This window comes from Molothrus aeneus, chromosome 22 (assembly GCF_037042795.1).
Source record: "Molothrus aeneus isolate 106 chromosome 22, BPBGC_Maene_1.0, whole genome shotgun sequence".
Lineage (NCBI taxonomy): Eukaryota > Metazoa > Chordata > Aves > Passeriformes > Icteridae > Molothrus > Molothrus aeneus.
This window is the reverse complement of record NC_089667.1, coordinates 4,223,019-4,239,351: the sequence shown is the minus strand read 5'-3', so window position 1 is coordinate 4,239,351 and position 16,333 is coordinate 4,223,019. Positions and strand designations below refer to the sequence as shown.

At 51.4% G+C, this 16,333-nt stretch overlaps 2 protein-coding genes across 7 annotated transcripts in view; one reads left to right on the top strand and one right to left on the bottom strand.

Moving 5' to 3' along the window:
* GRAMD1B (GRAM domain containing 1B) overlaps window positions 1-6,488 on the top strand; it is a 168,066-nt gene extending 161,578 nt beyond the window's left edge. For all 6 annotated transcript variants that reach the window (XM_066564571.1, XM_066564570.1, XM_066564569.1 and 3 more), the window contains one exon: window positions 6-6,488. In XM_066564571.1, coding sequence (XP_066420668.1) covers window positions 6-95 — 90 coding nt within the window. In that variant the 3' untranslated portion in view covers window positions 96-6,488. The remainder of the gene's footprint in view (window positions 1-5) is intronic.
* A 2-nt stretch (window positions 6,489-6,490) lies between these two features.
* On the bottom strand, window positions 6,491-15,978 carry SCN3B (sodium voltage-gated channel beta subunit 3). Its single transcript, XM_066564575.1, has 6 exons — window positions 15,660-15,978; window positions 14,100-14,263; window positions 12,249-12,474; window positions 10,332-10,470; window positions 9,187-9,283; window positions 6,491-8,761 (listed from the first exon to the last, which is right to left on the bottom strand). Exons 1-5 carry the CDS (start codon window positions 15,712-15,714, stop codon window positions 9,220-9,222), a joined length of 648 nt encoding a protein of 215 aa, XP_066420672.1. The 5' UTR covers window positions 15,715-15,978; the 3' UTR covers window positions 6,491-8,761; window positions 9,187-9,219.
* Between the last annotated feature and the right edge of the window lie 355 nt (window positions 15,979-16,333).

The window sequence follows — 16,333 nt, the reverse complement described above, 5'->3', positions numbered from 1 at the left end:
TGCAGATGAAGGATTCTCTAATAAATCTCCAGAATGGCATCGGGTCCAGGGACTTCGGGTCAGATCCAGAGGAGAAAAGGAAACGTTTCCATTGACAGGCAGGAATGCAGGAGGCCAGAGGACGGTGTGCAATATGTGTAAATAGGATATATAAATATATATATAAATATATATATATATACAGATATAAATATATATATTATATACAGATTTTAAGAGAAAAAAAAATGGAAAAAAAAAAGAAAAAAAAAAAAGCCTAAGAGAGGAAGGAGTGACCTCCAACACTGGCTGAACTGGAGGGGCTCTGGGAGTGTGGGGTGTGTATGTGTGGGAGGGCTGTGCTCTCCCAGCACTGGGGTGTGCTTAGGGCTGTGCCCAGCTCTGCTCCCTGAGCCTGTGCACTGCTCCTCTGTAATATTCCTGTCTGTCTGTCTGTCTGTCTGTTCTGTTTTTGTTGTCTCGAAGGGAAGCATCAGTTTGAGTGCCCCCCTGCCCGTCCCCATCCCCTCCCTGTGCATGGAGCTCCCTGCTTTGCTCTGCTGTCTCCCAAGGGGACACTGTCACCCCCTCACCCGCTGCCACACAGGGGTGGCAGTCGCTGCCCAATCCCTTGCAGAGCTGCTTTGGAGAGGAGGGGGAGCTGCTGTGGCCCCGTGGAGGGCAGATCCCCCTGGCAGGCTCCTCATGGGAGCAGGAATTTGCTGTCAGGGCAGCCAGGCTGGCTCAGAGAGCAGAGCACAGAGCTGCAATCCCTTCCACAGCCCACCCTGTGCTGCTGCTGCCCTGGGCGAGGGCAGTGCCTGCCTGCCAGGTGAGTGTGACAGTGTGACAGTGTCCCCTTTACCTGTTCTCTGCTTTCCCTGTGCCACTGAGCCACCCCTGTGCTGCAGGTCTGCATTGGTGCTGGAATCACCACCCAGATTTAAACACAAAACCAAAATTAGGATTGATTTGCAAGCACTCCCACTACCCAGCTCAGCAAATCTCTCTCCTGTTTGTTCACCCAGCCCTTGTCTTGTCAAATCTGTGGGGGAAAAAAAAGGGGGAAAAACAACAGCTTCCTTTCCTTGCCTGGGATAAATTTATATAATTGTATCTATGCAGCAACAGCCATCACTGGATATTTATGTGACTGCATCTGTGGAGCAGCAAGGCTTCCAAAAACCCAGGAGAGGTCAGGAAGGGTCCCAGGGACCAAGGGAGGAAAGGAAAAAGGGCCCATCAGAGGGTGGCAGGACAGAGCTGGCTGTGAGGCACACACAGCAGCCCTGGAGGGTAGCCAGGAGCTGGAGCTGCACTCAGAACCAGCCAGTGTGCACTTTGTGCTCTTCTGGGGATCATTCCAGACCCCATGAGCAGCCAGGTGGGGAAGAGGGGCAGCTTGGCTGTGCTGTGCAGTGCACAGACTCCTCTGGGGCTGGAGTGAGGATGAGGCTGCTCCTTGAAGGGTTTAATGACGGCCTTGGCCTCTCCCCAGCCTGGTGGATGAGGGGAATGTGAGTCCCACTTGGGCCAGCACTGGGATTTTTCCACCTTCTGAGAGGCAGGAGGGAGGCAGCTGCACAGCCCAGTTTGGAGATGGTGCAGGCCTGGCTCCTCCAGGATGAATAATTGGTCTCACACCGTTCTGTGGCACAGAATATCCTCAGTGCAGCCTGAGCAAAACCCTCCAAGCTCCCCCTTTCCAATGGATGCAGGAGTAGCCTGCTGATTCCTCCCCATGCCCCACACCAGACCCCATGTGCAGGAGCATGGATGGAGCCAGGCTATCAAAAGGACATTTCAGACTGTGAAAGCAAGCTCCAGCTGGGGAAAACCAGACAGAAATGGCTATTTATGACTATTTATTTAATTTAATGCTGCTGACTACTGTACTGCTCCCTGGGTTTTTTTTTTTTCCAGGGAGGCTGCTGAAATGGCTGCTGTACCATGAAATTGAGGTGCTAGGGCCTGGGAAGGGATTTCTGGGGCTCATTTTCCCCACTGTGACTTGCCAGACTGTCCCAGAGTCCCCCTTCCCCCTCTTACTCACTCCCACAATTGCCAAGCACACAGAATTCCCCTGCTGCTGGGATTTCCCTCTTGTAGAATTTAATTTCAAGCTCCAAGCAGGAGACACGGAGGAAGCCCTGGGATCCAGGAGAGAGCACAGTGTGCAAGGGGAACCTGGAATGTGGGGTCTCCTCCACCTGGAGGCAGAAAAATCAGAAGGACACAGATAAATGCTGCTGATCAGTGTTTGCTGCTCACATTATCTCTGTCAGGGAGGCAAGGGATCCTTTTTCTCACCCTAAATCCTTCCTCCTGTGCAGATTTCGGCTGCAGGCTCAGGATGTTCCCTCAGGCTGGGCCCCAGAGACAGAACTATTTAAAATCACCATTTAAAATCACTGTTTAAAGCTCTGTTAATCAGGTCAGGCAGCTGTAGCAATCTCAAACTGATATTTCTCCTACCTGCACATTAAAGTGTTTTTTTTAAATTGTTTGACACGTATCCTGACACTCAGCAATGTGAAATCCTTCAGTGAGAGCCCAAGGGGACCAAGCAGAACCCGTCCTTCACACTGAGGGAGGTTTCTCTTTGAGGCTTTAGGGATTTTGGTTTTTTCCAGTTATTTCTTTTTCCCACTTGGCAGCCTTAGATTTGGATGGGATTCACAGTCTTGTTTTGCCTCTTCATCTCTCACAGTAGTAATAAAAAGGGGAAAAGCAAGGTTTGAAGGCACTCAGGGTGAGGGTTTAAAGAAAACCTTGGAGTGTTCTCACTTCCTCTGGGGAGCTGGGACAGGAATCAGCTGCCCCTGAGCAGTCCCAGCTGCCAGGTTCATTCCTGCTGGAGCCAGTTTTGGATTGCATTTCCTGGAGGGATCAGCAGCACTTTCTAGGAGTGAGAGGCCTGAGTGATGTTGCAGAGGGTGCTGTTTCCCCAGCACTCACAGCCAGGCCTGGCTCAGGGTTTGGCAGCAGGGTTTGGCTTCTCCCCTTGCTCACTCATCAGGAACCCCCCTGGATTCTTTCCAGGTGCATTTCCCCTCCCAGCCTGACCCTTCCACCTGCACAGCTGCTGGGGTCTGATTCGCAGGAGCTGAACAACCACCAAAACAAGGATTTTTTAATTTTTTTATTTTTATTTTTTAAAAGGCATTTCCCCAGCCAAGCATGCACAAGCAATGCCAACAGCTTGTAGCCTAATTCCTGCCAAGGGAAATTCTTTTGGTTTGATTTGCAGGATCTGAACAACCACCAAAACAGCGATTTTTAAATTATTTTCGTTTTTTAAAAGGCATTTCCCCAGCCAAGCATGCACAAGCAATGCCAACAGCTTGCAGCCCAATTCCTGCCAAGGAAGATGCTTCCTGTGGGGAGAAGGGGGAGCAGGAGGCTCTGCTCTACCAGTTTGTGACACAAACCTTGGCACAACCTCACCCCTGATAAATACACACCTTATCTTAGCTTATCTTAGAGCTCTGGCAGCTGGGATGAGTGGATCTGAGTTCTGGATCAGTGCTGTGCAAACCAGGCATTCCCAGAGTGAATACCAGAGGTTTCTGCCTGTGAAGCCTCTGAGGGACCAAAAACCAGGGGATTCCAGGTGGAGCTGCCCAAGGCAGGGGCACTGCTGGGCCTGCACCCTCCAGAGAGAAAAGGTGGGAAAATGAGAGGGAGAGAGGCACTTGCAGGGGGAGGAGTTGCTGTGGGTTAACAGGAAAATGAGCTCTGGGGTGCTCTGCACTCCACGCACTCCTCAGTCACCAAACCGTGCTGTGAACTCAAACTGCCTGATCCTGACTTGTGTCTGGGCCCTTCCTGCCTCCCTGGAGTCCTTTGGGAGAGGAGAGGAGAGGAGAGGAGAGGCACATGCCTTTGCTGTCCCCTGAGCTGCCTGTGTGGCAGAGGCTGCATTTACACCTCTGGCTGCTGGGTGGCACCTGCCCCTGCTGGGATAATTCTAAACCAGAAACCTGAGGCACAGGAAAGGTCTCTATGACCCTGGGCTGGGAGAGGAAAGGTCTCAAAGCACGAGGCTTTGGTGGATTTGGAGCCCTGAAGGCACAAAGCTGCCTCTGAGGTAACAGGGCATGTGTTGGGAGATCCCTCTAGGAATGCTAATCCTGGAATGCTAATCCTTGTCCTTATCAGACAGCTTCAGCAGCTCACCTGGCTGTAGATAAGGACAGACTTTTCAGCCTCCTTGGCTCCTCAGCACTGTCCTGGTAGTGACATGAGACTCTATTCTTACCTTTATGCAACAAGGTAGAAATTTCTGTTCCAAAGAGTGGCTGGAGACACTTTGGGTCAGGGTACTGGGGACCTTTTGGATTTGTTCTGGTGTGCTGCAGCAGCTGTTCTCCACAGGAGCACAGAAACAAACTCCTGATTTACAGCTGGAACCATCTGGTTCCACATTACACAGAAAATCAGTCTTAAAATCACAGTTCAAAGCAGCAGTGCCTGGCTCAGGGGGGGCAGCTCTGTCCTGTGGGCCCAGGCAGCTGCTGCCACTCCCAGCTCTTGACAGATGAGTGCTTCCTGCACTGCCTGCTCAGCTCCAAGGGGCTCTGCCCACAGATCTCTGCCAGGCTGCCACCGCCCATGGCACAGCCCCCGGCCTCTGGATTTGTCTTTTCAGCCTCAGCACCACTTAAAATACCTGGCAGGGGCTTGCTTAAAACACAGCTCAGAACAGAGACTCTGGGACCAAAGCTCCTGAGGGAAGTGGCTCACAGGACACCTGTGCTAGGGTGGCTCCTGTGCCAGGATGCTCTCTGATCTCTGTGGCTCACAGAGCACCTGTGCCAGGGTGGCTCCTGTGCTGATTTTCAGTCTGTTCTCCACTGGACATGCTCTGATCTCTGTGGCTCACAGGGCACCTGTTCCAGAGTGGTTCCTGTGCTGATTTTCACTCTGTTCCCCCCTAGACATGCTCTGATCTCTGTGGCTCACAGGGCACCTGTGCCAGGGTGGCTCCTGTGCTGATTTTCACTCTGTTCCCCCCTAGACATGCTCTGATCTCTGTGGCTCACAGGGCACCTGTGCCAGGGTGGTTCTTGTGCTGATTTTCTTTCTGTTCCCCACCAGACACGCTGTGATCTCTGTGCTTTGCAGTCTCTCCAGCACGAGTCTCTGTGCCATAAAACCTCTCTTTTCCCAGATGTGCACACTGGCCAAACACTCTCGAGTCTTGGGTGACTGTGATCAAGGCCATTCCCTGATCTTGGCAGCCAGCATGGGCTTCCCTCAGCATGGATCCATGGCATGCCATGCCCCCCTCCTCCTCTCCCACACGTTTTTCAGTGCTTGCTTTGGCTTTTCCCCGTCCCCTCCCACCTCTGCTGCTGGACAATCATTACCTGTGTCATAGATGCTCTGACCTGGTGCTGTCCCTGCCTGCCTTCCCCTCCTGCAGTCTGTATGCTCTTCAAGTGAATGTGTTTTATTTTATTTTATTTTATTTTATTTTTTTTTTCAGTAGGGAAAAGGACTTCCTTCTGCTGAAGGAGTTATATTTGCACATGGCTCGGGGAGGTTCCTCCTCTGGCCGTTTCTGTTACCTCACTCATTTAGGCCAATTCCATTGCTAACGTTCAAGGCCACCTTCCCTGACCCCAAACCCTGAGAGTAGGTAGGGAATGAACCCCAGTGTGCAGCTCGGGTTCTGGAGCTGCCCAGTGGAATTGGGATTTGGGAGAGCAGCTGATAGAGCTCCATCCAGCAGGGAGGTGGAGCCTGGGCCGTGCACGTCATCCCCATCTCCACATTCCCACCTCCTGGGAAATGGCCCTTGGAGAGCAGGGATGGAAGCACCGGCCTGGCTCTGGGCTGGATGTGGAGGGAGGGAAGAGCAGCAGAGCAGTGGTAGCATCACAACCTCGCAGGGGCAGCCTGGGACATCACCAATCCAGTGGGATTTCATCTCCCACCACCTGCTCCAGGGCTGGAGAAAGCTGCTAAAACCCTGGGGCGTGTTCTCCCCACCTGGGTTTTGTTCTTCCCACCTGGGTTTTGTTCTTCCCACGTGGGTTTTGTTCTCCCCACCTGGGTTTTGTTCTCCCCACGTGGGTTTTGTTCTCCCCCCCTGGTCCTGCAGTTCCTGTGCACAAGGTGATGATGAACGAGGCTCTGCTCTCCTCAGCACGGCACAGGAGCGGCTCCTACAACCACCACAGGCGCCTGTTCCCTGCTGGAATCCCCTCCAGAGCCCGGGCAGCAGGGGGCTGATGGCTGAGGTGACTCTGGGGTGGGTGGGGGAAGGATTGTGGGTTTGTTTTAGGAGTTGTCCCGACTGTCAGAAAATTTGCGCTGTGCGCAAAAAAAAAAAACAAACAAAAAAACCATAAAAAGAAACAAAAACAAAACCAACCCACGGTTCAAAGCGATACTGGAACGTGCTGGAATGTAGGAATTGTACAGGCTCTGCAGCCAAACTCTGTGTAAGTAGTTAGTACCATGGAAGTACGGTATCAATTAAAAAATCTATCCAACAACCAGCGTGGCTCTTGGTTCTTTTTATTGTCCTGCCTGTTCCAGAATCTTCTCTCTCATTCTGAACACACACAGAGTCTTTGTCAGGACCATCTCTTCCAGGTTCTTGAAGAATCACCAATCTTTTAATTATTATTCTTTTTTTCCCTGCAAGATTCTTGAGCAGAACTTTGCACCCTGTTTCTTCCTGCTTGGAACACCACCACATGGCAATGGTCACCTCTGTCTGCAGGAACTGGAAAAGTGAAAGATTTGTCCAAAAAAGAGCATCCAGAAGATGCCTGTGGGACCCAGGGAGGTGCAGGACAAGGGGATGGCCATTCTTTACCACCTGAGGTAGCTCTCAAGAAGTTCTTGGGTTCACTCCTGTTTTGATTTAACAGTATGACACCAGAGGGTTGTCTGTGGCTCACAGGGACTCAGGAGCAGAGCTGGAGTTGTGTCCTAAGATTCACCTAAAATGGGCTCAATGCTGTGGGCAGTGCTGGAAACCCCAGAGTTACAACCCAGTCCCTCCTCTGTTGAGTTCAGGATTCTGCCAGGCAAACTGGGATAGGGAAAAAGATGGCATCCAGCTGAATATTCTTGGATATTATTTTGGATATCCCTTTTGGATATCCCTTTTGGATATCAGGATTTTGGGAACTGGTGCCCAGACTGTGAGTGTGTTTGATCTGGAAAATGTGCTCCCCTTGCCAGGCTTGGCTCTGGGTTTGGGAGCATTCCTGCCACCAAGACTGCACTGGAGTAGTTGACTAAAGTTGACACCCACTCTAAAAAAAGGGTTTTGAACAAGTGCCAGTTGGAAATCTGGCCTGAGCCTGCCTTACAAACGGGGTAATTTCTGTGATTTTTAGCCAGCACATCAAAAGCAGCAGAACAAAGCAGAGGGGATCCCGTGGGTGGGGAGCATGCCTGGAGTCACGAGCACTTGGAGCTACTTTACAAATGGAGCAGAATTTGTCAGCTCTGGCAAGGCAGCACAGGCTCCACTGCAGCAGGGATGTCACAGCTCTGCCATGCAACAAACCCAAACCTTCCCCACCTGCTTTTACAGCACAATTCCACCCTGGCCAATGGTTCTGCCTTTTCCTCCCTTCCAATCCCAGCTGTTGAGCTCAACTGATCTGCATTGAAGGGCAGAAAACATTTTTATTCTGCTTAAGCCTCAGAAAAGGTAAGTTTGCATAGGAAAGATGGAATTTCCAGCGTGATTCCTGGGCACAAGAAGATCATTTAGGATTAATCCAGACTATTTATACTGGTGATTAATTACCTCAAGAGAGAATTAGGATTAACTGGGAAAAGTGGGTGTTTTCTGTCTATCCCTCTAGATGGTGCTGCTACAGCACCAGAGAACCATCACAGTTATAAAACTACAACCATTTTCCTAAGCTGTGAGGGCTTTGCATCCTGTTTATTTCTCCTGCCTACCAGCATGAGGCTGCCTTCCTTTTTGGGGTTTCCCAGGAAAGGGTGGATCCCCTGCCTGGTCCTGCTGCCTTGCCAGCTGTTGCAGGTTCCTCCTCCCACTGTGTGTCCAGGAGCAAACCTGCTGTTCCAGGCAGGTGGAAGGGGATGAGGGATTTGATACTTGATAAATGAGAGGGACACAGGGGTTTCTTATACTTACATCATCCTGCTTCCCAAAGCAGGAATACTTCATGGTCTGTATTCTCAATTCCCTCCAGAAGAAAGTGTGAACATGACAGAGACCTCTCTTTCCTACTATACATTTCCAATTTTAGTGCATTACAGTCCTCACCCTACTCTGCTTGTGCATGGACAGCCTAAAATCCAGAGTGACTTCATTAATTAATTAAATTCCTCTTGTTTTAACACCAAGAAAACCGCTTGGGCCTCAGTATGTGGTGGAATAACCCCCTAAGAGATCCTTGTTCACACTCCTGCAGCTCAGAGCAGCGTGCCATACATACCCTTAACCTCTGCAGTGGAGAAGTAGCACATTTAGCAAATAAAGGTGGTGGTGAGAGCAGCTAAGAAGTGACAGGTGACATTTACAAAGCCATTGAGGTGATGGTGGAACTGAAGGTCAGGGAGGAGCCGTGCTGCCCACACCCTTTTGCTCAGCATGCTTCCACAGAGGAGTCCTTCAGCACTGGGCTGGCAGCTCAGGTGGGTCACAGGACCAAAGTCAAGGCTGTACAGAGTCCAGGGCAAATGGAAGAGAATTTACACTTCCCCCTGCTCCTCCTGACGGCGCAGAGCTCCCCTCAAAGCTGGCTGGTGTGGCATGGTCCTTCTATCTTCAGAGCCCCTGCAAGGGAGACAATTCCTCTTGGAGCTCACAGGGGTGAGGATGGCAACAGAGTTAGCACAGGAACTGGCCAGAGGTGAACAAGAGGGTAAAAGATCCAGATTTTAATCTGTAGCACACAAACTCCTTCCTAGAATGTGTTTCCTTTGGAGACAGAGCCCTTACAGTTGCCTTTGTGCAGGGGAAAGTGAAGATTCCCCATGCCACAGCAATAGGTAAAGGAGGCATAAATACATCAAGGCCTGTGTTGATTTGGGGTTTCAATAAATACAAGCACACCCCACACCTAAAGACTCCTGTGTGTCCTCTAAGGTTGCTGGGGAAGCTCCAGGGGAGCACAGCCACGCTCCAGGGGTCTCCAGCCCCACCACGAGGAAGCTGAGGGGTGGACAGACACAAGGAGTGACCAGTTCTCCATGACCCACCTTGGTGCCGCTCACTGCGCTGCCTCCCCTCTGCTACTCCTCCACAGGCACAGCACAGTTCTCCTTGTTTTCCGATGGAATTGCAAGGTAGTCTGTCCTGTAGTTGGAGGGAAGGAGGAAAGCACACAGTGTAAAGCCCAGCTTGGGTAAACTCACCTTTGCTGAATGCCTGGAAGCATCTCTGAGGTAACAAACGTCACCTGTAGATGCCCGCAGAGGGAAACTCCTTGGCACAGGCAGGGGCAAACACCGAATCTTCCCTGCTGCAAAATCCTACACAGCCAGCCTTCCTTTGTACAAAGAGTGCTCCAATCCCAGCCAAGTGTGTGGAAAGATGGGAATGGGCCAGGATGAAACCAGACCTTCCATGAGAGCATCTCCACATGGTCCAAACCTGGAATAGTGCTCACTCCCTGCCTGGTGTGTGTGGTGCAAGGGGGCACGGTGCTGGTGCTCCTAAACACTGCAAGGACTTTGGACAGAGCAAACACCAACCAGCCCATGTCAGCCACAGCAGGGTTCAATCTTCCTGCAGTCTTCCAGCATGTTTGAATCACTACTCACTTTGTCAACCTTTGTTGCCCTGTTCTTCTAAAGTTCTTCTAAGCCTTCTGATGTTTACATTTTTCTTATGGAGTTTCTCACACGCTTTTCATGTAAATAATGATTGGTTTGCATTCCTTTCTGGAGGAGGAGAGAATTGATGGACTGTTGGTTTGACCAGTGTGGTTGGAGAGGTGGCAATTTCATCCTCCAATCCACGGTCACTTTTGGAATTCTATAAATACTGGAAATAAACCAGCCCCTTTTTTGCTTTGGACATCTCAGAGTGGGAGTGTCGTTCATTTCGTGTCGTATTGAGACCTTATGAGGATTTCTGGCAAACTGCACAGGGTCTGTCCCATATTGTGGACACCCTACAGACCCAGGTTCCTGCTGGTACAGAACCAGTTCCTTGGGGTTTTACAGCAGAGGAGGTGAGGCAGAAGGAATTAGTATTACACAATTTATTCAATCATCAGGAAGAAAAAATCACCAATTTTAGACCTGATTGTCCTAGCACGGGTCTATGCACATTTGAGAGCTCTGGGACGTGTGAAGAGCTCTTGTAGAACAGATCTGACCTCCAGGGGTTCCACACTTACGCGTTTTCCTGGGCAGCCTCCTCTGCCTTGGACACCTTCCTGTAGCAATAGATCATCTCAATCAGCAGCCACAGCGTGAGGAACACCAGCAGAATATACATCATAATTTCTGAGATGACAGAGGTGAAGTCTTCTCCAGCTGTGAATAGAATGAAATAACCCCTGATTGTTTCCATGCAGCTCCATGGACACTTCCCACCCTTGTGTCATCCTTCCTCACCCGCCTTGCCAGAATCTCCAGGTGCCTTTAGGCTGTGAGGGGGCAAAAGAGAGGGACCTGCAACAGGCAGGGATCCAAGAGGGATCCAACACGGACAGCCCTGCCTGTGCCACCCCCACACCCTCAGGGATTGCTCACCTATCTCACCCTCACGCTCTGTTTCCTCCCCGTGTCCCACTCGCTGGTGTTACTCAGCTCTGTTGTGCCTCCAGTGATTTGTAAAGGATCAAAACACTGAGGTGCTGGCGGGGGAGAGGGAGGGGAAAGGGCAGACAAAAGGGCTGAAAGCTCCTGGTCCTCTCTGAGGAGAGCAGCAGAATCCCCTGTACTGCCCGTAACACGCCGCGATTGCAGCACTGAACCCAGCAACACCCAGAGGAGCAGAAAGACTCAGGAGCACCACAGAGGGAAGGAGGAGAAGCAGGAGACTGCTGTCAAAATGGAGAACCAGTCGTTGTTCCAGGAGGGAGGGGGCGGCAGCAAGGAATCGCTGCGGCTCGCTGGGAAAGGCAGCGCTGTAACATCCAGAGCCGCCACCGGAGGAGCTGGAAACCTCTGCCGGAGCCTGCCCAGCTGTGCCAGGCCCAGCGAGCCTTCCCACGCTCACACACAACCAGCCTGTGCCCACAAACAGCCTCCAGCCATCAAACAAGCCACAGGCTTTTCCTCCTGAGGTGTGTTTGTCAATGCCAAACTCAGAGCCCTCTCCTGTGGCGCAGTGACAAACTCTATCCACCATGGTGACACCACCCACGGCCAGTGACAGCACAAAACACCCTCCTACCATCCTCCATCACAACGAGGTGGATCATCCTGGCCAGTGAGAGCACAAAATACCCTCCTACCCTCCTCAGCCATGGTGAGCTGGATCACCCTGGCCAGGAGCAGCAACCACGGGCTCAGGGAGTTCTGTTGGAGCTGGTGCTGATTCAGAGGCCTGAGGGCCAGAATAAAGCTCTGGATCCAAACCCTCCATCAGAACCGACTCCTTTCCTTCACCATCGCCTTAAAGCTTCTCCACAGAGGGAAACCTGAGGAGCAGCCCCTGTTATGGGGGGAAGCTCCATCCCAGCACCACCAGAGCTCCTGCAGGCCTGGACTTGTCCCCACGTGCCCAGCTGCAGCACCCAGGCAGCCAAAAGTGTCTGTGGGGTGAAACACCACACACCCAGCCAGGCAAAAGTGTCTGTGGGGTGAAACACCACACACCCAGGCAGCCAAAAGTGTCTGTGGGGTGAAACACCACACACCCAGCCAGCCAAAAGTGTCTGTGGGGTGAAACACCACACACCCAGCCGGCCAAAAGTGTCTGTGGGGTGAAACACCACAGTGCTGCTGTTTGGTTCAGCAGCGGGGCCAGACAAGCTCAGGCACGTCCTGTCCACAATATTAGTAATTATTCCAATAGATCATCTTGGCCAGGGGCAGAACAAAACATAAAACACCCTCCTACCCTCCTCCATCATGGTGAGATGGGTCACCCTGGCCAGGGACAGCACAAAACACCTTCCTGCCCTCTTCCACCATGGTGAGGTGGATCACCCTGGCCAGGGACAGCACAAAACACCTTCCTGCCCTCTTCCACCATGGTGAGGTGGATCACCTTGGCCAGGGACAGCACAAAACACCTTCCTGCCCTCTTCCACCATGGTGAGGTGGATCACCCTGACCAGGGACAGCACAAAACAGCCTCCTACCCTCCTCCACCACGGTGAGGTGGATCACCCTGGAGCTCTGGAAGAGGGGCCGGTGGATCTCAAACTCGAACTCGCGGGTGATGTTGCAGGTGTAGACGCCCGAGTCATTGAGGGTCACGTTGACCACGGTGATGGACACGTCCTGCATGTCTTTGCTCCCGTTCCACTGGATCCGCCCGCTGAAGCGGCTCGGGAACTCGTGGTTTGTTTTCCTGTACTCGTAGATCTGTGAGGGGATAAATATAAAGGGATCTGTGAGGAATATATATATATATATATATATATGTATATATAAATATAGATAGATCTATGAGGAAATAGGAAATAAATGGTTATATAGATCTGTGAGGAATATATATAAATATAGATTGATCTGTGAGGAAATAAATATAAAGATAAATAGATCTATGAGGAAAAAATATATATGTATAAGTATAGATAGATCCGTGAGGAAATAAATATAAAGAGATATATAAATGTGTGAAGAAAATATATATATATGTGTGAGGGAATAAATATAAAGAGATATATAGATATAGATATATAGATCTGTGAGGAATATATATATAGATATACAGATGTGTGAGGAATATATATATATATAAATAAATAGATCTGTGAGAAAAAAAAATATATATAGATAGATAGATCTGTGAGGAATATATATATATATATAAATATAGATAGATCTGTAATGAAATAAAGGGATGTGCTGGGTAATCTCTCCCTTGGACAACACCATGCCATGAGCCAGGGGCAGCATCCCCCCCCAAAGACACTCAGGGATGTGCTGAGCTCCCTTGGTAACAGCAGCTATTCATATTCCATCATCCTTTGCCTCAAAGTATCAGGTGACTTTACAAAAGACAGGAAAATGAGTGATCAGGAATCCAGTATCTCCACCAGAGAGGGAGAAAAACGAAGGCACAGCAAAACACAGATGCACGTGGACAAAAAAATCAGCAATGGGACAGAACCCTGGGATTCTTCATGCCCAGCAATGTGCCTGACAGTCAGTGCATGTCAGATCACCTGAGGAAAGGACCACAGAACATCCACAGTGAAGACCAACAGCTCTCCTTGGGAAGCCCTGGGGTGTTCAGCTGAGATGGAAGGGCTGCAGGACAAATGTGGCAGTGTGACATTCTGGCTGACCACAGTCCCACCATGACCTGTGGCTGGTGTTTGGGTTGTCACTGGCAAATGGATCCCCCAGGGCACTGGAAGTGAATTCCCATCTCATTCCTTAGCCTGGTCCCTTTAGTTCTCAGACAGTAAAATATTTGCAATCCTGCCTGGCTCTGCTCAATCACAGCCACTGATTTAATGCTTCAGACTCAGATAAAATAGCTAGAAAGAAATGTGCACTCAGCCTTTATCTAGTTCTCCATTTCACCATTCTCTCTTGAATTCCAGCTGCTCCTCATCTGTCCAATTTCCATTTCGATTCATTCTGAAAATCAATTTTACCTTTTCTGACAGGGATCCAAAGCAGCTCCCAGAGATCCTCCCACAGCTGGGATAACACTGCTTTCTCTGAGGCAAAAATAAGTAAATCCTGCCCTGCAGATTTATTTTTATTAATTTCACCTCCAAAAGAACAGCTTTGGCATTCAGAACTGATTCAGACAAGGGTGCCAAGGGTCAGTCATATTTGACATCCTCAGATACTGGGTTTGAGGTATTGCGGGAATGGGACTGGAAACTGATATTGATTAATCTACAACCCAAATATTTGGCCTCAACAACTGATTGCAGCTTTTCCTGCCAGGAACTCGTGTTGTGCCCAGGTGTGGAAATGGGACAAGCAAGGAAAGAAACAGAAAGGACTGAGGTCGCAGTCACACATACAGGCTCATCCTTCCCCCCGTTGGGCCTGTAGAACCATTCCACCACTGTGCTGGCTGTCACCTCTTCCCTCTTCATGCAGGAGATGCAGAGCAGCTTCATGTCGGTCCCTTGGACAGCCTCTGTCTCAGATGGGACTTCCACACACACTGAGGAACAAAATCCAGCTGGGGGAGAGGAGCAGCAGAGAAAGAAGCGTTAAGACAGAATTAGAGAAGCATCAGTTATTCACATCTTGGCATTAATGTCCCTAATGGAAAATTGCTTGATTTATTACTAGCACTGTCTGATAACGGATTAAGTCTCAAATGTTAAATTTTACCAAGCTTCCTTCTCCTGAGATATTAATAATTCATAATAATTAACAGAGGGTGATCACTTCACACAGATTCACCTCTCCAGCATCTGCTTTGCCACAACTTTCATCTTTCCCTGGTAATTAAAGCCACTTTAAAGGTATTGTTCATTGCCTCCCATGTGTGCTGGGCATGCCCCTGTTAGAGCAGTAATTACAGTCTGGGATGAGGGGAAGCCCAGAATTCCAGAGTGGAGGAACAGCTCACTCTTTGTGCTGAGTTGGAATCTCTGGATGCTTTAATTCAGCAAAACTGGGAGGGTCCATCACCCTTCCTGTTCATGGGCACTAGTGGGAACCAAGGGGCTTGGACAGGAGTGAATTTGGCAGCAGGAGGAGTTATTGATTTCCCAGGCATTCCTGCTCAAAACGCTTCCAATCAGAGCTGTGCTAAGGCTGGCAACTCTCGAATACTGCTCTTGCAAAGAGGACAGAAATGGTTGCATGTGAAGCCACACGCTGGAGCAGGAAGCGGTCGTTTCAGCACCACATCTCTGACCAAATCCCTGCTGACATTTGTCCCCCGGGCTAAACAATCCCGGGCTCTGTCTGTCCAAGGCTGTCTCCATAGCCCAGACGCTGACTTTGCTGGCTGCTCCCTCCTCCCCAGCCTCTGAGGCACCATTAACCCACTCTCCCAAGCAACATATTATCCCGGGACTATTCCTGGAAGCAGCTTGGTTCCAATTCTCCCGTACTACCAGCTCCACGGACAGCAGCAGCTTCCAGGGAGAAATCGGGAAAAGCTCCTGGATCCTGCTTTACTCTGAGAAACGAGATCTGAACACACAGACAGGCACCCACACACAGGGCTGAAGGCACACGCACATCGAATGTGGCGAAACCACCCAACCTCTTCTCGTGGCAGGAATCAAACTGCAGCTGCAATCGATTGATTAACTCCAGTTTACACAGACTGCACGGCAAACCGGCACTAAAGCACCTCTTAATGGGCTGCACTCCCTCCCCGAGGCAACTCGATGTCAAATTACGCTGCAAACCCCAGACCAACAGCAAACAGCAAGGGACCAGCACATGCTTTGTGCTCGGCACGGAGGTGTTTTCACTCCCTCACACCCACACCATCTCCGCACGAGCGTAATTCCCTTCTCCCGACAACAAAAGCCCCACTCGGAGGGCAGAGGCGAAGGGAGCATCCTCCCTTCTTTCCAGCGGCGCTGGGTGGGAGAGGGAATGGCAGCACCTACCCCAGAGCAGCAGAGCGAGCGCGGCCGCGCAGAGCAGCCGCGGCAGCGCAGCCATTGTTCGGAGCCGGGCCGGCGCTCAGGCTCTCGGCAGGATCCTCTCGGATGCTCTCGGATGCTCTCAGATGCTCTCAGATGCTCTCGGATGCTCTCGGATGCTCTTTCCCCGCTCGCCGCGCTCCCGGCGCAACAGGATGCCGGGCGGGGAGCGGCCGGGCGGGCGCGGTCCGGGGGCTGCGCTCGGCCGCGGGGGCGGCAGCACCACGGACAGAGCCCGAGCCCGAGCCGGAGCCTGCACGGAGCCCGAGCCCGGAGCCCGCACGGAGCCCGAGCCCGGAGCCTGCACGGAGCCCGAGCCCGGAGCCTGCACGGAGCCCGAGCCCGGACAGCTCCGCGGCTCCGCGGGCGCGGCCGGTGCTGCGCAGGGCGCGGGCGGAGCGGAGCGGGAGCACCGTTAGATCAGCAGCGTTGGATCAGCTGCGCTGGATCATCATCATCATCATCATCATCATCATCATCATCATCATTATCATTAGCAGCAGCAGCGGCAGCAGCAGCAGCAGCAGCAGGTGCCCCGCTCCGGGAGCGGCTCCGCGGGGCGCGGCCGCGGCGCTTTTGTTGCGCGGGCTGCGGAGCGCAGCGGCCGGCAGGGAGGATGCCTGGGAGGATGCCTGGGA

What these genes read in the sequence shown, in the direction of transcription:
- SCN3B (XM_066564575.1), bottom strand. Translation starts at nt 15,714, where the DNA reads ATGGCTGCGCTGCCGCGGCTGCTCTGCGCGGCCGCGCTCGCTCTGCTG. An exon ending in CCTCACCGTGGTGGAGGAGG is followed by an intron (nt 10,471 to 12,248) that starts GTAGGAGGCTGT and finishes TTCTATTCACAG; the next exon opens with CTGGAGAAGACTTCACCTCT. An exon ending in GAGGCTGCCCAGGAAAACGC is followed by an intron (nt 9,284 to 10,331) that starts GTAAGTGTGGAA and finishes CTCCAACTACAG; the next exon opens with GACAGACTACCTTGCAATTC.